The sequence below is a fragment of the Aristolochia californica genome, unplaced genomic scaffold (genome assembly GCF_029961685.1).
Source record: "Aristolochia californica isolate CCGP_79_NKW_82.1479 unplaced genomic scaffold, dmAriCali1.0.hap1 SCAF_13, whole genome shotgun sequence".
Classification (NCBI taxonomy): domain Eukaryota; kingdom Viridiplantae; phylum Streptophyta; class Magnoliopsida; order Piperales; family Aristolochiaceae; genus Aristolochia; species Aristolochia californica.
Window position 1 is genome coordinate 1,472,212 of NW_027181804.1, and position 21,439 is coordinate 1,493,650.

At 35.7% G+C, this 21,439-nt stretch overlaps 3 protein-coding genes across 4 annotated transcripts; 2 read left to right on the plus strand and 1 right to left on the minus strand.

Moving 5' to 3' along the window:
• The first annotated feature begins 1,727 nt into the window (after positions 1-1,727).
• LOC137948390 (protein CDC73 homolog) lies at positions 1,728-5,503 on the plus strand. 2 transcript variants are annotated; one of them, XR_011111624.1, is made up of 3 exons: positions 1,728-2,873; positions 3,618-3,750; positions 5,028-5,110. XR_011111624.1 is itself a non-coding variant. In XM_068794472.1 (3 exons), the coding sequence occupies exons 1-3, from the start codon at positions 1,823-1,825 to the stop codon at positions 5,313-5,315; spliced, it is 1,224 nt and encodes a 407-aa protein (XP_068650573.1). In that variant the 5' UTR covers positions 1,729-1,822; the 3' UTR covers positions 5,316-5,503. The 2 variants fall into 2 exon arrangements, 1 of the variants encoding a protein (XP_068650573.1); XM_068794472.1 differs by lacking the exon at positions 3,618-3,750 and adding an exon at positions 5,226-5,503 and having other exon boundaries at positions 1,729-2,873.
• Positions 5,504-6,244: 741 nt separating this feature from the next.
• LOC137948436 (non-specific lipid transfer protein GPI-anchored 5-like) lies at positions 6,245-6,914 on the minus strand. Its single transcript, XM_068794521.1, has 3 exons — positions 6,593-6,914; positions 6,454-6,504; positions 6,245-6,366 (listed from the first exon to the last, which is right to left on the minus strand). Exons 1-3 carry the CDS (start codon positions 6,912-6,914, stop codon positions 6,245-6,247), a joined length of 495 nt encoding a protein of 164 aa, XP_068650622.1.
• Positions 6,915-11,617: 4,703 nt separating this feature from the next.
• LOC137948139 (uncharacterized) lies at positions 11,618-17,166 on the plus strand. The gene is given in 11 exon segments (XM_068794101.1): positions 11,618-11,761; positions 12,881-13,045; positions 13,137-13,317; positions 13,789-13,845; positions 13,934-13,956; positions 13,958-13,993; positions 14,987-15,065; positions 15,157-15,216; positions 15,611-15,711; positions 15,804-15,864; positions 16,331-17,166. Coding segments are annotated over 11 exon segments (1,290 nt in total). The 5' UTR covers positions 11,618-11,627; the 3' UTR covers positions 16,724-17,166.
• Positions 17,167-21,439: the final 4,273 nt, after the last annotated feature.

The window sequence follows — 21,439 nt, forward strand, 5'->3', positions numbered from 1 at the left end:
CGCCCCTGAGGAAGACGATGATAGTTTTTCGCTCCTGAGGAAGATGACGACAGTTTAAAACTATCGTCATCAAAATCATTAATTTATTAATTTTATTTATAAAATAATTATATTTATTTATTTAATACATTTATTTTATAATTACTATATTAAAATAGTGATTTAATAGTCATAATTAAAATATTTTTAAAATAAATATTTGATAAATTATTTTGGCATAATTATCCGATTGCTATAGTTAATTAAACCAATGGTTTTAAATTTTGTGATAATATATTATTAATTAATAATACATAAAATATATTATGTACAAATATATAGTGTGTTAAATTTATGATTAAATCAATTTTTTCTCTTCAATTATTAATTTTTAGGTTAAAGTATATCATATGTTATTAATAAATTAATAACTCAACGTATTACTTTTATTTTTTTAATTTATAACGTTATTTATTTATTATTTGTAATTAATCATGTGCGTATTTCATTGGCTAATGTAATTACCATATTAATGCATAATAAAATATCTAATTCAATTAATAAATATATTAATATATTTAATTATACATTAAATAATTTATTCGTGTAGTCATAATGGTTGTTTTACCTAATTTGGGGTTTAAAGATTATATTGTAATTAAGTGTACTGTAAAGGTTTAGAGATTCTCTTGTTTTTTATGTTTTTCTCATGTTGGGGCACTAACACTGGAAACTGTTTTCTAATGTACATGAAGTTGTCAACACTAACACCAGGTGCGAAGATGATCTTCATGTACATGACTGACATGATCTTCATGTTGGACATGAACTTGATCTTCATGTATCCATTTGGGGGACTAACCCCCCCTAAGACAGTGAAGAAGAAAGTGCAGAAGTAGGGTTTTGTACTTCGGAGCCTTGGATTGGAGTGTCTTCAGGTTGAGATGAAAAGAGATTTTCGACGAAAGAGAGCCTTGTGTCGTTCGAATTGGGTAAGACTAGGTGATGAAGAGAAAATAAATGAACTGCCCCCAACCCGTTCACTTTGCGGCAGAGAAGGGTGAAACGACTATCTCAACCATCTAATTAATGGTTATCTTAGTCATTCGATCATGATTAAGGACTATTTCAACCATCTAATTAACAATTATCTCAGTCGTTCAATTATAATTAGACGGTTGAAACAATTTTTTCGCATGTTTCGCATGAAATATCTTTTTCGCATGTTTTGCATGAAATATCTTTTCTTATTGGATCAATCGTGATTATCCTCTTATGTCCAACTTTTAATAGGTAAATAATTGAATCTTATGATTCCATTAGGGGTTTTTTCAGACTGAAATGGGTGTTCATCGTCCCTTCTAATGCATAATTGAATCGAAATTATTCTGAAGAAATCTTATGACTAAACACTGCACCCCTAATAAAATGGCAAGGTTTAATCCTTCTTTCCAAGAACAAATTGGGTTAATTTATCTTAATGAATGAACAAATTAATCAGTTTAACGTTGTGACATGAGTTATCCAATCCGCCATTGATAGTAGTGTATACCAATCATTTTCATTTCAAGAGAATTACAGAACTCAGATAAACTAAAATAAATGAATTGAAATGAATTTTTGGCAACAGTAATTCTTATATCTACTAATTTTTTTTTCCTAGTAAAAAATAATTCCTTTGCACCATTTTTTTTTTTTAACTGCCCTGGTTTTGATCTTACTTGTGATTGCCGAGCCCAGTCCTTCTATTCGAATGCTTTGGTCTGCTCTGGCTTCTCTGCAATCTCTCCCCCGTATCTGCAACTAGAATTCTGACCACGGAGGAGGAGGTTGTTGTTCTTCCATGGATCCCCTCGCCGCCCTGCGCGACTACGCGACGCGCGGGGAGTTGGACAAGATCGTCCGAGTCGGGGACGAGTTCCGGTTCGGTTCCGACTTTTCCTTCCCTTGCAACGCGGAGACGGCCTTCCGCTCCAAGCAGGGGAACCTCTATACCCTAGAGACTCTCCTCTTCTACGTCCACAACCACCAGCTCAAGCACACTGACTATCTCCAGGCCACTCGCGCCCGCAAAATCCCCGCCGTGACCTTGCCCGACCGGAAGCCGTTGCTCGACTATCTCCTCGGTAGGATCGCCTCCTCTGATTCTATTGAGACCCTTCTTCTCCCCAGTGCCAAGCTCCCAGGTGCCGCCGATCAGGAATACCGACCGGAGGAGCCGCCCACCCTTCTTGCTGGGCCTGCCGCCGACGAGACGGAAATCCATGTTTCGATCGCCAATGACCACGTGGAGACGTTGAACTACACGTCTATGATCAAGGCTCTGGAGCGGCCGCTGAAGGACCGAGAGACCCTTTTGGAGTGTCGGCATCGGAATTTCTACGAGATTTTGATTAGCTCTCAGCGTCGTGAGGAAGAGCGCCACCGGATTGAATCCCACCAGCGGAAAGACGGGTTAGTGGCGAAAAGTCGACTTATGGGTGGGACGGACGTTGGTGGGTATGGAGAGGATTTAGGGCTCGATCCCTCGGCTAAACCGAAGATGCATTTGAAGGGGAGTAAGATTGGGGAGGGGGTGCCGATAATCCTCGTTCCTAGCGCGTCTCAGACTTTGATTACCATATATAATGTCAAGGAGTTTCTTGAAGACGGGGTTTTTGTGCCCTCAGACGTGAAGATGAAGCAGTTGAGACCCGGGACAACGAAGCCAGACTGCGTTACCGTGCAGAAGAAGTTCAGCAGGGACAGGGTGGTGGCGGCTTATGAAGTCAGGGACAAGCCCTCGACCCTGAAAGCGGAGGATTGGGACAGGGTGGTGGCGGTTTTTGTGTTGGGGAAAGAGTGGCAATTTAAAGACTGGCCATTTAAAGATCATGTGGAGATCTTCAACAAGAGTAAGTGGAAACAATAGTACTTCTGCATTTTTTTATCTTTTTGGTTAGTTTGAGTTTCAACTGGGATTAGTATGTGGATTTCAGTTTCTTTCTTTGAAATAGAAGCGATATGATTAGCATATATTCCCTTGAGAGTTAATATTAGCAACTCTAGGAGTTATCGACATTTCTAAAATAAAGTTACCTAACTATAGACAGTACGGAACTGTGTTTTCTATTGCTTAGATTGGTAGAAGAATGATGGTACACTTTTTCATTCGATGTTGTTTTGCAGGAATTAATGAACTTCAAATCCATTTGCTTAGAAAGTGTAATCTTGGTTGTTCTGTTCAGCCTTCAGAACCAAAAGATAAATTCAATTCTTGATGTCTTTTGCCCTTAGAATTTTATTCTGCAGTTTTGTAGTGCTGATTCATGGTTGATGAGCAAAGGATTTTTTGCTTTCACTTTATAAAAGATAAAAAAAATATCGGCATGCGTCAAATTGAATGGTAGACCCGGGACAACAAGCATAGTTTCTCACTTAATGGTAGAAATATTGGCATCTGTCAAATTGATTACCCCAGGCAATAAACATATTATAAATTTCAAGAGAAAAAAAATCTGAATTCTGAGTGAGTAGAGGAGATTATCCGGTCAATATGTTATGAAGATTATGGCTATTTATATCTTATAGTTCAATTTGCAGGTTTAGGGTTTATGACTTGACCAACACTCTGATATGGAAGTTTTCTGCATTTGTAGGATTCTGTTTTCTGAAACGAATTATGACAACTGGTTAGCACATTGAACCTAGCCTTTGTTGGAAAATTGGAAAAAAGGGTTCCCATTATCTTCTAAAACAATGTGCATAAAGAATCAATCACAGTAAAGTCCTGTAAGTTACCCACTTGGTAGAATGGTATCTGTCAAAATTGTGTGCTTATGCATTTTATAATATGGAGCAAATATTGATCTTTGTTTGATTAAGAATCACCTGTATTCAGCTTCAGCCATAGAAATATCTGTACAATTGAGTTGTAATTTTTTTTTGAAAAATAGAACTGAGTTTTAATTGATTCTTCATTTACTTCTTGGTTAGAAAACAAGGGAATTATAGCATCTTTCATAAGTAGTGTAAGAGGTTTTCTCCTGCTTCTTTTTGTTAGTTGTATGGATATGATGATGAAAATTTTCAAGGTTTCTAAAATATTTTACTTCTGCTGTCAAATCTCCAATCAAATATTGGTTGATTTGAACTCCTGATTAGTCTGAGAAAGGTGGTAGCACTTACTTTCCTACTATTTAGTTTATTACGTCATGACTACTAAAAAAAACAAAATTAATGTCTTTTTCTATTTTTTCAATATTTTGTTGGAATCAATAATTTACTATTATTTATCTGTGTTCAATGAGCAGTTTGTTCCATCCTTGTTTTGTTCAAGTAAAAGGGTTTGTCATACTTACACCAAAATCAAACAACTCTTTTAACTTCTAGCATTCAAAGAAAAGTAAACATGTACCGACTGAAACTGATCTTTGAACACCGCTTTATTTTATCTTTACCTTCTGTTTGGTCTCTCCTGAAAAACAGTTTGATTTTCTTATTTAGGATAATACAAGAGATTGGTCTTTTAAGCATAAGTTTTTAGCTTTATTCTATCACTAAAATAGCCTTGCTTTAAACCAGAAGACGTTAAAATTACCTAATACTATTGATGTTTCAACCAGGGTGCTATTCCTCACAATTGGAAACCAACTCAGGTCTCTGAAATCAAGAGTCAGACCACCCGATTTGGATTGAGACTCAGGTCGGTTGAGGGGAACTTGCCCACTGTAGAAGGGTCAAGTCTGATCCCCCAATCCGGCCGACCTGTCTCAAATCCGAGTCAACCCAGCTGAGTTGCAGGTCAATTTGGCTAGTTTAACACCATGGCTTGAATGATGATGTTTTGATTAAATCACAAATATGAGTGGGACTTATGAATTGATCATTTCTCTTAGGACAATGAATTTGCACGCTTTACTTTCTATGCTTCATGAAGCTGTCGTTATCTCAAGCTGTATGTACGTGAATATGTCAAATATAGCTGTTAATTGTGTAGGCTGGAGTATTTATTTATTTGTTTATTTTGTGTTTGATGGTAATGATAAAGGGTGATGCATCTTATGCAGTTATTGGGTTTTTTATGCGCTTTGAAGATGATAGTGTGGAGTCAGCAAAGACAGTGAAACAGTGGAATGTTAAAATAATCTCTGTAAGAAATAACCCTGCTGAAGCTACTTGATTTTGTTTTTCCCTCTCCTTTTCGATTTTGTGCTTTCTCATATGTATTTTCCTGTATTACATGTGATATGAGTTTTAATGTGCAGATCAGCAAGAATAAGAGGCATCAGGACAGGGCTGCTGCTCTTGAGGTATGGGACCGGCTAGAAGAATTCATGCGTTCAAGGTCACATTGAAGTAATTTGGTTTAAGTTACATTCATATGAAAAAAATTGTTGTGGGTTAAAATTCCTCAGCGTGACTGCAAAATAGCAGCTTTTGTTTAGGTCTTTTAGTTTGTATCCTCTCTTTTGTATCAAAAAAATGCTGAGGCAATGTAAATTAACTTGCAAAAGTGCTAGTAAAGATGGTAATTGTGTTTCTCTATTTAGTTGCTGTTTACTTGCCCAAACCAGCTTCTTTTCTTTTTATTTATTTATATAAGCATTTGAGCAAGAAAGAAACGGATACATGGGCACAAATTGTTATTATTTGGGGACTGATAAGTGATAATTGTGCCATAAAGAGCAGATATAGTTTAGTAGCAGAATGGGCGCTTCATCATCACTGCTGTATCAGTGAAAATGAGAATTGAGAAGATTTGAGTATAATCCTGAAAAGAACTTGGGTTTCTTTTTCTGTTTCAGTGTATTTGAATAGGAAAAATCTGTTTTGATCGAAAAAGGCCTTGGTAAGATCATTGTTTCTACTATATATTTGTGTTAATTGGATGGAATTACCAAGTTTAGATTGGAAGCAAGCCTGATTAATTTCCTGCTTAAAGTTCCCTCCCAAGTATTTTCTATTATTGGATTTTGAGCTGGATGAATCAAGCTTCTCGTGTCTGTTAATGATGGAGGGAGATTTAGAGGTCGTCATCAGATAGTTTTCTTGTATCTCCTTCTCTCAATGAATCTCAACCTTCCCAAGAAAAAAAGAAAAAACTGGATGCATCAAAGCAGAACAGAGAAAAAAACAAATACTCCAGGGAAAAGATATAGGAATACTATACTGTGAAATTCCTCAGTAAAGACATCTCGAACAAATAAAATTAACAGATAAAACGAGAATATTCAAATATAACTCGCATGTAGATAAAGAGCATAACAATGGCGCCAGAAGAAGCTCAGAAGCTGGTAAGACTCGCAGCATATGACGCGATGAAGATGAAAAGGAAGAGGATGGAAGAAGAGCTCAATGTGGTGAGATTTGCATCAGATGATTCTTTGCCTTGGGAAGGAATCGGTGCTGCATAGATTAAAACAAAATATTCTTATCAGTTTACCTGAAACTCTCATCGAGAATATATCTAGGCAGATGTTGCTCGTCTCATACCTGGTGAACCCGTCGGAGAATCAGCAGGAAGGCCTGCAGGGGCGCCGGCAGCTGTGGTGATAATTGACACAGAAGTCTAATTAGAGAACTGAAGCTTCTACATCTCAGATACAAGTGCATGTAAGCTAAGAGTCCTTACCTTTGCATGCACTAACTGGTGGAGTCTGAACGTTGCAAGCAGAAGGAAGACCCAGAGCCAAGGTCTGGTTAATGGTGATTCCCAGTGACGCCGCGGCTTCCCCATCGAGGACCATGCAGAGGCACCTCGGCTGGGATGCAACAACATTAGCAAGCTGGGAGCAACAAGTAGCCGTGGGAGTCGAAGAATTTCCCATAATGTAGCTGAGGCATGGCGAGAGGCTGACCAATGCCGTGGTGCAACTCGACTGCGCGGACGCTCCTGCCCAAAGCGTGCTTAATGTTACCATGGCGACCACAATTCCCATTCCTCTAACAGCCATTTCCTTCTGAAACTTGAACACTCTCAGTCGCCTGAAACCTTAGAAAACAGAACACTCTCCACCCAATTCCCAGCTGGTGAAGATTTAAGATTTACAGCGGAGATATATGGAGGAGAACACTTACCGGGTTTTATAGGGAGAAGAGAAGTGCCTGTGAGGTTTGAATTTGTCGCCGGTGGCCTACTTCCTCCTACTGTCTGATGGGTTTGTTTTTAATTTTCTGTTCAGCACAAACAGTTTTTTCAATGGAGACTTCGGAAGATTCAGAAATGTAAATCTAAGACCAGACCAGAGATTAACGTGTCAACCAAAAAGAAGAGTCGCACAATCGACTCGTTAAAAAATCCTTGTTGAAAGACTTTTAACCTCCGCAGCCGCTTCTAGATTTCCAAGCTTTTGAGCCATTGCTGGCTCTGATTATCCCACCTTGGCGGCCAAATGAGTTGTATAATAATATGACGTAGAAGAAGACACGCGGTTTGTGATCCACGCATGGGCGCTGGAATGCATGGGAAGGAGAAGAGAGCAGAGACGTAATAGAGGGGTGCAGGTGGGCGAAGAGCATCCATGAATGGGTTTCGTCACAGACAAGGTAGGTGACCCTCAGGGATCTTACCAGAAGTTTCGGCGCGCATGCTAGACTGTGAAACAGAGCGGCGGCCGTGGACCAGAGAGTTGATCCAGGGGTGGCGTCTCGGTGTAGGATGCCCTTTGAGCCCTTCGATTCCTGTATTTATAAGTTAAAATGTATTATATATCATTAAATAATTACGTGCTTATGTAGACGTACATATAAAATAATCAAATGAATTAATAAATACGTTAAAAAACTAAAGAAAGACTCATGAGTAGGGGGGGGGGGGGGGGGGGCATCAGCTTGGCTTGATATGAATACTTCGAACTCGAGTTTAACCTCGAGCCCAAAAATTTTAACCGAGTTTGAACTCGAACTCCAACATTCATTTAAAACTGTAAAAATAAAAATAAAAATATAAAAATAAATAAAGAAAATATTACGATGAACTTAGTACCATTGAGTTGTAAGTTATCATAGAGGAGTCCAAGACTTTGCAACAGAGTATACTAATGTATAATAACAAGTTTAATAAACCTAAAAAAATAGCAAATTCTTCCATTAATAGTGTTTATTCTATTGGCAAACAACAACATTAAATGTTGAGGGACCCAAAAGGGTTGAACGATCGATCGTCTTTGAGGTTTAAAGTAAATAAGAGAAACTATCAACCAACTAAAGAGAAAAGTAACAAGAGCAATTAGAGTAAAGGGTATTTTTATTTTTTTTAAATTATGCTAATGAATCGGCTCACGAGCTAACAAATTGAGTTTGACTTGTTATACTTAATGAGCCTTATTTTAAGTTTGAGCTCTAGTCGAGCTACAGTAAAAACTAAACTGAGCCGAGCTCGAACGATTTGCAAACCGGTTTGGCTTGCTGCCACCCATAGTGGCATGGAAATCAAGGAAGGGATTTAGGGTTTTCACAATTAGGGGTTGGATTTGTATTCAAGTCTTCGTACAACAAGTCTCTTTTTCACGTGTAACCCTTTTTTTTGCTCCTATATGCGAATAGTTTAGGTGGAGTCCCTCGCGTAAACACCTGCTTTGATATAACGATAAATTTGGGTCCAATACCTATCCTAAAATAATTAGAAAATATTTTTAACTAATACAACTAAGGTATTTTTATTTAAGAAGTTTGCCCTCGAGAGCTCTACCAGTTGCTTTTAAAAAATTTGTCAACCCATGCCGAGTCATGAAACTCTGTTAGTGTTGATATCTAATATTTTCCTCTATTTTCTCATCCATGTTTTAATTATTACAATTTTAAATATATTTTTTACTTCATAGAGCATTAAATATCGAAAAGATGACCGATATTTGAGTTACTTTTGTTTGTAAGCCCCTTTTTGCCTAATACAAAGGGAATTAACTAATCTTTTTTAGGCCTTTATTTTAAACCCAAATAGACTTTTTAAATATATTTACTAATTTTTTTAAAAAAAATTAAGAGATCTTTTCATGTATAAGTTCAAAAATTTTATTTTAAAATGTGACATATATTAATGGAACTCCTTGAGGATGAGGATGAGAATTTAAATATCCTCAAAATTATGCGTATCAAATACATCTACTATTTAGTTTTTATTAACAATTAAACTTTCTTAATATAACCAAAATTATCAACTTTACCTCTCTTCATTGGATTCTATTCCTTAACCTAAATTTTGGCATTTGAAAACATTAAGGTTGCGTTTGGTATTTGTCATGAAAGTAGAGAGAGAGAGAGATGATAGAATCCTAAAGAGAAAATAAAATAGGAAAGATCTTATTTTTCTTCTAGTTATGGAATTTTCCCTTAAAAAAAAGCAAGAAAATTTAGGCCTCATTAGTGCCCCTGGTTGGAACTTTATATCCCAGGAAAAGTTAAAGATGTTTTTCGTAGGATACACATTTCCAAGAAACCTAGAGATAAAATCCTATTAGTGTCTTACTAGGAAATTATAAGGAAAAATTTTAAATTTTGCAAGGAAAATTAAATGGACTTGTTAGTGACTTTTCCAGGGAAATGAAAAGAAACTAATAATCAAATCCTATTAGTGTCTTACTAGGAAATTATAAGGAAAAATTTTAAATTTTGCAAGGAAAATTAAATAGACTTGTTAGTGACTTTTCCAGGGAAATGAAAAGAAACTAATAATCAATCTCATACATTACTTTATTTATCCAATAAATTTTTAATAAAATAAAATATCGAATACAAAATTACAATAAAAAATTGTCTTTGTGTTAAAAGTGTTACAATATCAATTTTCAAATAGTTATTCAACTAGTTGGAAAATTATATGATTTTTCTGGTAAGAATTTCCAACTAGAAAAGTGTTTCTAAGAAAAATGAGGCACTAATGGTCCATGGAAATGTATTTCTACTAGAAATGCCTTTTCAGCTTTTCATGGAAAAGACACTAACGGGGCCTAGAGAGAAAAGAAAGAGAAAGAGAAAGAGGAGAGAAAATTTTGCAGTCTCCCCTTTTTTGTCCCTCTCATTATTTTCCTCCTTTCTGTCTCAATTCCATGTTATCTTTAATAGTTTAAAACCTCAAATAATACATGTGATGGCCTCTATTCAATTTCTCATCCATTTCCATGGACATCCAACATGAGAAGATGTGTTTTTTTTTCTCAGTTCCAATGTGCATCCAGACCAAGAAAAGAAACATAATTTTTTTCTCTTTCTTTAATTTCTCTCTCTACTATGTCAGTCATATGCTCCTGTATTAATCTATATTTAATAGTTTAGGGATTTGTTTTTTATTTTCATATAAAAGTGACATAATTTAATAAATATATTTTGTAAAAAAATCAAAGGATATGCAGGTATTCTTTAAAATACTAAAAAATCATGCATATTTATGTTATATTTTAAGAATACAAAGATAATTAACCCCTAGTCTTGGTTAAATCTATTTAAATTAGTCAAATTCAGATTTTAAACTTCTTTCTAACTATACATGTTTAGGCCCTGTTGGTGCCTTTTCTAGAAAACACTGGAAAGACATTTGTAGTAGAAATAAATTTTCATGGACCATCAGTGCCTTATGTTTCCTAGAAATATTTTTCTAGTTGGAAATTCTTACTAGGAAAATCACATAATTTTTTGAATAAGATTTTTTGGCCAAGATAGGCCGAAAAACCATATGAAATTTTTTTGAATAAGTATTTGACAATTGAAGTTATAATACTTTCAACACAAGATAATTTTTAATGTAATTTTGAATTAAAATTTTTATTTTACATAAAATTTATCAAATAAATATGGTAATGTATGAAATTTATTATTATTTTCTATTTATTTCTCTGGGAAAAGGCACTAACAGGTCCTTTTAATTTTCCTTGGAAATTTCTAAAAAAATTCATGTAATTTCCTAGCAAGGAACTAAAAGGACTTTATCTAATGGTTTCTTGGAAATGTGTATCCTAGGAAGATTATTTCTAGTTTCTTCCTGAGATATAAATTTTCCAACCAAGGGCACTAACGAGGCCTTAATGTTTTCCAATAAGGGTGTTTTGAATTCGGGTTAAATTATTTTTACTTAAATAATTATTTATTTTTAATTTGATTTTATTTTACTTGAATGGATCATCTAAGTTATGAGACCTAAAGAAAAAATATATAAAATTAGAAATAAAGTAATATTATATTTTAGATTCAATAAAATTAACCATACTAAATTCTGAAAAATTATATGAATTATTTAATAAATAATAATTAATAATGCCTCAATTTATGACTAATAATTGGTGAAAATGCACCCATACTATTATCTAACTTAAAAATTGGATTCGACCTAGATTAAACCCTATACTTAAAAACTTTAGATCGGGTCTAAATAAAAATCCTAAATCCTAAACCGTTCAAATCGATTTCATCCAGGTTCCTATGTGAAGGTTTTTAAGATTTTATTTTCATGCAATTCAATTGGACTTGGGCCAGATATGGCCATGTTTTGAGGTCTAATAATGTTGGACGATGCATACTCCAACCTGACCGTGGTTCGGTTTGGGTGCGGCCCACTTAGGCTTTGCAGTCAACACCGCTGGTCTTTGCACTTTGCAGTCAAAACTACTGTTTCAGTAGCTAAAACCCTCGTAATGAAGACTTCAACGACAGGCGACGTGCCACTTTCCGCTAACATGGATGAGGTTTCCATCGAAGAAGGTGAAAGCAACAGCGGGATCGAGGTCGCTCCGGCTCTGATCGCAGTCCACCCCCTTGAGGAATCCGTCGCAGTTACTAACGGAGCTTCGCTTCGCGTTTTCAGTTTAAAGTAACCCTCTTTCTGTTTACTTGTGGCTGTTAATTTAAAATTTTAACCATTTTGAGGGTACTAATTGATAGGCCCCAACCAGTAGAAGGTTTTGGGGAGCTTAAAGTAACTCCTCTTTCTGTTTACTTGTGGCTGTTAATTTAAAGTAACTCCTCTTTCTGTTTACTTGTGGTTGTTAAGGTTTTCAATTTAAAGTAACTCCTCTTTCTGTTTACTTGTGGCTGTTAATTTAACATTTTAACCATTTTGAGGGTACTAATTGAAAGGCCCCAACCAGTCGAAGGTTTTGGGGAGCTTAGCATGGCTTATATTTGGAGTAACGTGGAAAGTCGTGTATTTTAACGTTCCCGAAAGTTTAAGAAAGCTTTAAGATGCAGGAAATTTAGTGTTTTCTGTTGTTTCGCCCATTGTTTCTATATATTTTTAATTTGGACTGAAAATTCGCAACTTGAAAGTTGACCTCTTTTATGTGAGGTTTGAACTGTTTGAGGCAGTAGAACTTATGACTGAGAATCCAGTTCTATGACTGATATCATGAGAAATTTGAATACATTCATTAATCGTAGTTATACATTTTTCCATAACCACGTGTTGGAATTACTGGTGGTTAACCATTCAAAGAAAAAGTGACGGAGGTTAATGTGTTCAGTTGGTTTCTTTGAAATAGAAAGAACAAAAATTGGAGACTTCACCTTTTGTTGTTTGCTCCCAAGTTGACTTATGCCAATGCATGAATGAGAATTTATTATCTGCCATTACCATGGTTCTATATAATGGAAGTGTCCATCCTAAATCCTGAAGGGGGAATGGTTTAGTTTCTCTGGATTCATATACTGTCGTTGCAACACCATATAATGCTATCCATCAGTATCCTGATGTGCCCAATTTCCTAATATGGGGATATATTCTTGGTTGCATCAGCAACCAAGTTGGTTGGAATGGCTAATGCAGCTGCTGTGACGGTACTTTAGCAAAAAGCTGAGATACATAAACATGTTTAGTGAGAGAAATGATTTTTTTGCTTGATTATCTGACAGAGTGGACCTTAAATGAACTGAGCTTTTGGGGTAAATAGACAAGAATAAGGTATCAACGATGCCTACCCTGTTTGTCTTGTAGGGGAAATGAGCCGATTGCTTTGCAAGATGACTCTGAAGGTCCTTCTCATACTGAGGCTATTCGTGCAATTTGCTATGGTGCAAAGGGGAGGTTTCTTGCATCTGCTGGTGATGACAAGCTTGTCAAAGTTTGGGCAGTTGATACATGGTGCTGCATAAGAACGGTGTAAGCAATTTCAGTAGTTAATTGCTATGTTTTAAAAGTGTTAATTCAGTCCATACATACTTTTTTATTTGTGACAATGTTATATGGACAGGTGCTCAGAGAAGCGAGTGAGTGCTGTTGCTGTAAGTCATGATGGTCAGTGGCTCACTTTTGCAGATAAATTTGGAGTTGTTTGGGTAGCAGACTTGGTTGTGGAGAGGGACAGTGAGGCATTGTTCAATAGAAAGCCCATACCAATTCTTGCTCACTACTGTAGTATTATCACTAGTCTGGTTGGTCTCTCTGTCTCTCTCTCTGTCTCTCTCTCTCTCTCAACACACACATGTGTGCAAGCTCTAAGACACACATACAGCTTATTTCTAGTTCATTTACAGGAAATGTTTAGATTTAAAAGTTGCACGACATTAATTGTATGCTTCAGCTAATTATTGAGTAGAAGCTTCATGTAGAAATGTATATGCAACTCTAAAATTTGATCCGAAGAATGATGTTATGACATATTTGCCTGACTTTGTAAAAATTACAGTGGTAATTTTAGTGTTGAAGTTGATAAAACATGAAAGAAAGGACAAGAAGTTGAAATGTTCCAATTTAGCATTCTTTCAAAAATGAAGTCAACTGGCTCATTCTAGTTTATCTTTCTATATGTTTACTTATTAATTTCTATTTCTTCACTTTGTGTTTATACTTTATTTGACTCGAGCTAGTTTTTTTTCTTCATCCAAGTTCTGTTTGCTGTTCAGGAATTTTCTCCAGATGGACAATTTGTTGTTAGTGCTGATAGAGACTTTAAGATTCGGGTACTTTATCTTGTTGTCTCGGGCCATCAAAATTTGTCTTTTTTCCAAGTATGTTTGCCTTAATTGTAGTGCTATTTTGACTTGGCAGGTAACTGTGTTTCCTAAAAATCCTACATGAGATACAAAGCTATTGTCTCGGTCATACTGAGTGAGTTTTTTTTTTTTTTTTAATATCATGTCACTGTTTATTAACTTTATTCGTTATACTGTCCACTTCAAGTCTGAAAGTATTTTTGACAGATTTTACTGAAGCTTAAGACGGTAGTGGTAGAGAGAAATCCTTGTCTGGTTGAATTTTGAAATGCTGTTATTGATGTAAAAGATCTTGTCACTGTGTTTCTCAGATAAATAGCTATAGAGTGACTTAAAACTCATATACTTGTAGTGTTTTGGTTGAGCTCACTCCTTAGTACCTTGTGTATAATTATCTCCAGGAAATCCCAACTAAAAGGCTGAAGATAGGGTTGGCATTTATACCTGTTTGCCTGAATCCTCAGTGGACAAGATACGGGCTAAGCTTATTCCCTGTTACTTGCTTATTCTCTTAATCTAGCACTGTTTTTATTTGGAGCACACAATTTTTATTTAAAGCATACAAAGTTAAGTACATGGCCAAGAGTCTGAATATTGCTTAGTTATTGGAGTACTGTTGGAGTTTTATTTAAAAATAAGAGGCACCATCTTACGATAGCTTAGGCTTATTGTGGACAAATATAGGACTTGAACTGAGTTGGAGCCTCCTCAATTTGCCACAGGATTGTACTTTGTACTCCATGATACTTGTTATGTTATTTGATATTGCAATTTTGTACCTCTGTAAAATTTTGACAATAATCTATTATGACAATTCATGTCATTTTGACATTTTAATATCGATTGATAACAACATTAACACTTTGTTGGATTTCATGGTAAAGCTATTGAGGCTTTTCCTTTACGATATTATTGGTTGAGATGAATACTTCAAACTGGTAGTGAAGCAGTGGTTGCCATTATATAAAAAATAGCGGTCGCAGTAGTTCGTTGTTATTGGTCAGAGTTGGAGATTGTGCGTCATGTCATTGTTAAGTGAATTTCCTATTTGTAGTTACAATTTTTTCTAAGGTCATAATGGCTAATTATTGGTTGGTAATATTGGCAGCTTTGTCTCCTGTCTTGCCTTTGTGAGAAGGGAGGAAGATCCACAGGGATTTCTTCTCTCTGGCAGTGGTGATTCAACAGTGGGTACATCTCAAAGCTCAGAAATTTGCCTCACCCTTATATGTTTCCAATAGTGGGCTTATTCCTCATGTAGTGGACATGCTTTCACAGGTTTGCATGTGGGATTTTCCTTCTGGATGTCTTCTCTGTACTTGTGAAATTGGAGAAAAGGTATCTCTTCTTTTTTCTTTTTTCTTTTTCCTACATTCTGCATTGTATTTATGCTTGTAGATTGTCAAAACAAGATGCAAGAAGTCAAAAGCATTTCTACAATTACTGTTGTCAATAGATTCTGGGGATGTTTTGACATGCTCACTTCAGGTCATAAATGTACTTGCAATGGAATGAGTTTCTAAATCCCGTTGGTAGTGTTTGCTATTGTCGAAGGAGTAATAACACATCAATTGGATGGCATTATAGAATAGATCCTTTATGTTGATGGTACTACAATTTGAATTTGTGTCAACACAAATTTTTGGCATCTTCAATCTATAAAAAGCTCAGGTCATGTACCAATTGTATGTGACCCTCGAAAGACAATGTCTTTTTTTGTTTGATCTTGAAGGCAGAACTTGTTGAATTGATTGGAAAAGATGACTGCCATCCTGCTGTCACTGATTTGTGTGCTTCTTCTGATGGTTCTATAGTTGCTGTGGCTATTCAAAGGCAGGCCCTCATTTTTGTGTTTATCTTCTTTTGATTGCCCTTCTTTTTCGTCGGCTTGCTTCTTACAATGGCACTTTTTTTTTGTCATGCAGCTTTTGTGGAATAGTACTTTTAACCTGCGATCTATCCAAAAAATGTCTTGCAGTTGCCAAGGTAAGAATAGAAACTCACTGAGCAAACTAAAAGGCATCTATTCTGTGCTGTGTGGACTGTACATTCAGCAATCGGCATATTCCTTATCTTTGGTCCTTAACTTTGGCAATTGTTGCTGCCTCTTCTTGCAATTTCCCTTGACAGGAAGTTTTACAAACTCATCACGGTTCGGTAGCTAGAATTAAGAAAATGATGTTCCTCTTGTCACCCTGAACCATTTCTGAACTTGTAATGATTTATGAGCCCCACTTAGCCATGTTAGCAAGGTGCTTTTGATATTTTTATGAAAATGCTACTGAATATAGTTTGCAGCCAAGCACATTACTTGATGGAAGCCCTGAGACAAAAAAAATCTGGATTGTAAATCGGCTGTCTGAACTATGTCGGATATGTGGTGGTCTGCCTTAAATAAAACATTTGGTACAACCCACTAATAGTTTATGACATTATTGCTTGATTCTGCCAGGTTATTTCTTTAAAACAGACTTTCATCCCCACATGCTTAGGGATGAGTTACTCTGCAGAACGCCTGTGGATAGTTACCGGAGCATCTAATTTTCCATCTTCAACCACTTTGCCTCTAGCCTGTGTGAAGGTTATCTCCGGACTGCAAAACTACAATTTGGACTCCAATGGTGCGGGACCAGTCGTGCTGGAAGATGATTCTATTCCTGGAGGAGAAAAGTTGCTTGAGAAACTGCAGGGAAGTGTAAATGCGGGCAAAGAGGAAAAGGCTTTAGCAGAGGCAGCTGAAGCTGTGAAGGCAGCAATGTGTAACTTACTAGTAAAAAAGCAATATTCAGCAGAGAAAAGAGAATTCAGAAAGCGGAGCAGAAGTGATAAAATGCTGAAGAAATAAGGGCGTTTCATTGGATAAAGGGTCCAAGTATCCCCAAACGATTCTGGAATTTTGAGCTTGTAGAATCACGTTTCTTTAGACTATATTATTAGGTGGTCAAACCCTTTGGCTGCATTGTTTCTTATTCAGTTTGAAGCCCAATAGACTTGATAAGACCTATCAGTTAACTCCTCTGGCGGCAGGTTTACAAACTGTAGTGCAATTTGTCTGTTGTAAAAGTGTGAAGCAGTTCAGCTTCAATGAAATTGACTCTCAGAAGCATTACAAATGGCTTGTTAAGTAGTTTTCTCCCTTTCTCCCTCGAAGTCTTATCCCCTCCACCACCTTGTCAAAGGGGGAGAGGGATCGATTTGCCCTTGATTGCACAATGGCTGGCAGGAGGGTTACTAACCCATTTGTGATTGCACAATGGCTAGCAGGAGGGTTACTACCCATTTGGTTCTTTCGTTCCCCACCCTTGTTTGACATTGTTGAGTAAAGTGAGGTAGACATGATGAAGTTGGGTTCATAGCCTATCCCAAAATGATTAGTCAACTTATGGGTACCTGTTATCATGTGAAGTTGGGTCCAAGGTTTATCCTAAAATAACTATTCAATTCAAAAAGTCTATTTTCCAATTAATAAATTCAACATCTTTTTACTCATTAATCCATGTAAGACTATTTCTTAACTGATGTTTCTCCTCCCTCGTTGGTGCCACCAAAGGAGAAGTGGGCATGCGTTTTGTTTCTCCTAAGAAATCCAGTTTTCATCCATGTTTTCAAAGATGGGTTTTTCCTGTAAAAAACAAAAATGACCCCTTGACATCTATCTTGAGGAGTTGATTTATCTTTCCAAATTGGGCTCACCCTCTTGTCCCATCCCAAAATGGGTGACACATACTGTCCAAAACTGAAGCAAGAAAGAGCGTTTGTTAATAACTAGACTTCTTCTTCTATGATTCTTGTCGTTTGTATGACCTTTGATAACTTTACTGAGTTGGCTCCTTTGTTTTTTATTAATACGACTTGCTTGTCCCATCTTACCTTAAAAGTGGGTGCAAATGGAGCATTTTGAAAAGAGGGTAGGGTGGTTAGTTCAAACGAGATTGGACCAGGTAACATTTGTAAAACATAATATTTTACTTACAAAAATATTATGAATACGTAAACCTAATTTGTTTGGAGTGTCAATTATTTTTTTATAATAATATTTAATTTGAGATTTAATCATAATCCTGTTTAGGTTATTGTAGAGAAAAATCTTATGATTATTAGTAAAAAAAAAAAAATCTTATTTATTTTCTTATTATTTTGATATCGTAATTATCGTCATGGAAGAAGAGACTTTTATTAAGCCATATAAGTTTAATCAGTATTTTTAAGAAATAAACTATTAATTAGAAATTAAAATTGTTTAGAAAAATTAAAAATAAATGAAAAAGAGATAAACAAAGGGTATAAACATAATAAAAAATAAAATGTTTTTTTCTCATCCTTTATTAATTTATGGAAAATTACCAAGAAATAATAATCATAGGAAATTAGCAACAAAAGACATAATAATAAAATTAATAATAACTCATATTATAAATTAATTTTAACTCCATTTATACCTTGAATTAATGATTTTCAATGTATCAATGAGCAACTAATTAGGGATCACAACAAAGGTAATGAAAATAAGCAAAAACTAGTACAAAACAAACCAAAAGATAAATAGCGTTCATTCGACTGGGTGTGTTCGTGCCTAACATCGAACTAAAAATTATAAAAATTTACCAATAAAATTTGGCATTCTTTAGTCCCAAAAAAAGGAATTTTTCGTTGCTCCAATAAGAAAAATTAAGCAAGATAAAAAAAATTAATTAAAAATTTTACTCAAGGGCACAATAACTTTTCTATATCAACAGAAACAAAAGAGACCGACTATATTTTTAAAAAAAATTTAATTATCAAAATAGGGTATGCATTTTCATATTAATATAAGAATAATAATCACTACATCACTAGAACAATACTAAAAGCTTCCTCCTCTTCTCCACCAAGCAATGGTAGAGTATTAACAACATTGTGTCAAGTTGAAATGGTCCTATCACATAATAAAGACCTTCAACATTGTTTTCTTTGCAATAATAAATCAGGGAGCACTTGAGAGCTTGGCCTATCACATCATATTCAATGTGCCAAGATAAGCTTAATCTTCACAAAAAATTAAAAAAAAAAAAAAATTCAATGAAATGCTCTAAACCCCTAAGATCATAAAACCCAACAACCAAAACAATTTTAAGTCAATCTATTCCTTGTGTCACATCCACACCTGTCCATTTAATAAACCATTGGCTACCCACTGAAAAAACTAAAAAGGGCATAATCAATGAAGGATTTGATTAAGCTTAACCCATCAGCCTCTACTTTTTCTTAAGCACATAGAAAGGAGTAGAGGGGTTTGTGTTTTATTCTCCTTTCATCCCATCTACTATGGGATTTTTTCTCACTATTTTCCTTAGGACCCTTTTTGGTCTTTTATGGCCTTCCCATATTTCAATGTCCACCTTCTTTTTCATCTTCAACCTCTATGTAACATTTTTTTTCTGCCTCTATCAAAAGGACCCACTTTTATACTTTTAATTAATTTTTTCAGACAAAGTGGGCCCAGAAACAGTTCTGACTGGGCCCAATTTGTTCCCCTCACCTAAAATCTTAAAAAAAAAAGCTTTCAAAACCCATTATTGTGAAGAGGGTGGGGAATCTTCGAGTCTTTATCCGCAACAGAGCATAAGAGAGTGCTCAAGGAATCATGTTCGTTGATCTGTCCACGTGGCAGGTCCAAGCATGTCCCATTTGGATGGATAACACATAGTGGGTCCACATTGTCCTCATCGAGGTGGTCAAGAGATTGGAGCTGTCTTACTTTTTCTCCTTTTCTCCGTGTGGGCCATGGAAGAAAGCCGAGCCCTTTGACATGGAAAGCCCATTTCCGAGAGGGGTCCACTGGGTCCCGCCGTGCCGTAGACGTGGTGCGACGGAAAGGGACTTCCATTAAACCCCACTAGGTGGAGCTCTAGTGACTAGCAGCCTAAGAAGAAGAAATCAGACGCGTGGGCCCCTTTCCGTTACCAAATCGTATTCTAACACGTGGCATTATTTGAACAAGAAGAGGGTGCAGGACTAATTTGTTTTTAATGTGTTTTTTTTCCCATTTGGGATGAGAGGTATCTTCTGAGGTGTTTTTCTTTGTCAAAACTCAAAGATGTATCACATATTGGACCAAACATTTGAGATTTTTGGAGCATTGAGATGTTACATCTCCAATATAGAATAATGTGACATGTGTTATGTTATTAATATTAAGAAAAAATTAGTTATTAATTTTAAAAAAATTATAATTTCTGCTTAAATATTGATCGATCTTCTTCAACATGGTATCAGAACAAAAAAAAGGGTAGTGAGACTAATCTTAGGAGATACTCCACAATTGGGTGAAATGAGGGTTAAAAGAGATTTGATGAAACTGATGGGAGGAACCATCTCTAAACTTGACAATTAAAAGAGAACCATGAAAGGAAAGGAAGTTGTGATGAAACTGATGGAGGAACCCATTCTTCACCTTCTTCTCCCTCACAATGGGTTCCATTTGCTTTTGCTAACTTTTTTTTCTGTAAATTTGAAGTTCAAAGACAAAAAGACAGGTATCAATCCTCTCAATGGGTAAAGCATCTTTCTCCTTCAGACTTAGAGATGGGGGAGAGAGAGAACCTTTTTGTTTGACACCATAAGTTAGGGCTCTATCAGTCCAATTCTCAGTTGCTTTTAGGGAAAATGATTTGGATACAAAAGACAAAATGTAGGAGTCCCAATGACACTCTTATGTATCAACATTGTGACACTGCCACATCAATGAAAATAACCGTGGTTGTGTGACAATTAATCAAATTGGATTTTCGAAGGGATAGGTTGGGTCGACTGTCCGATATACCCTTTGGCGATTCCTCTAAACTTGCCTGATTCAATTTATCAAAATTTATCGAAGTTGAGAATTTGATCATTATTATTTTTAAAAAATAATTGATAAAAATAAAATAATAATCAAATTCTCGACCTTTAAAGTTTAATGCTAAAAAAGGTTAAGCCCTTTCCTAGTGTGACCCAGTTGATTTATTTATTTATTTAAATAACTTGTTGAAAAGATTCATATCATATCATGTCACCATTTCATTTAATCAAATATGTTTTCTTTGAGTTTTAATACAATCTTTTTTAAGTATGAGAGAATCTTCATTAAATTCTATATGAAGATATGGACGTTAGTTTTGTAGCTTATTTTATATAATATTATCCTTTCATAATGGCCCTTGTTTTAAAATAATTTAAATATATTTTCTTATGAAACTAACGTTTTCGATTCTAATATTCGAAGTAACATTTTCCTGACCCAGTTCAAATCTTTTAACCGGGTCCCACAGGCGAAACGATCATCAATGAGGACGTGGGCTGCTAATAGCCATCAAACGATAGGACTTGTGTGGGACCACCGCCCACGTGAATTATTAGATGGAAGTGATTAAAAGGCTGAGCTCACTCATTGCCCCTTATCCTTGTTTGGGAAAGCAAAGCCTTGAAGATCAAAGGAGGATGCGATCCACTTGTCACTACACTTTAAAATTGTGGGCCCCAAGGCTTCTCCATGTTGGTCTGCAGGTCACGGGCCCACAGGCTCAAGAAACCACAAAAAAGT

What these genes read in the sequence shown, in the direction of transcription:
- LOC137948436 (XM_068794521.1), bottom strand. Translation starts at nt 6,914, where the DNA reads ATGGCTGTTAGAGGAATGGGAATTGTGGTCGCCATGGTAACATTAAGC. An exon ending in ACCAGTTAGTGCATGCAAAG is followed by an intron (nt 6,505 to 6,592) that starts GTAAGGACTCTT and finishes TTATCACCACAG; the next exon opens with CTGCCGGCGCCCCTGCAGGC. An exon ending in TTCTCCGACGGGTTCACCAG is followed by an intron (nt 6,367 to 6,453) that starts GTATGAGACGAG and finishes TAATCTATGCAG; the next exon opens with CACCGATTCCTTCCCAAGGC.
- LOC137948390 (XM_068794472.1), top strand. Translation starts at nt 1,823, where the DNA reads ATGGATCCCCTCGCCGCCCTGCGCGACTACGCGACGCGCGGGGAGTTG. An exon ending in TGTGGAGATCTTCAACAAGA is followed by an intron (nt 2,874 to 5,027) that starts GTAAGTGGAAAC and finishes CATCTTATGCAG; the next exon opens with TTATTGGGTTTTTTATGCGC. An exon ending in GGAATGTTAAAATAATCTCT is followed by an intron (nt 5,111 to 5,225) that starts GTAAGAAATAAC and finishes TTTAATGTGCAG; the next exon opens with ATCAGCAAGAATAAGAGGCA.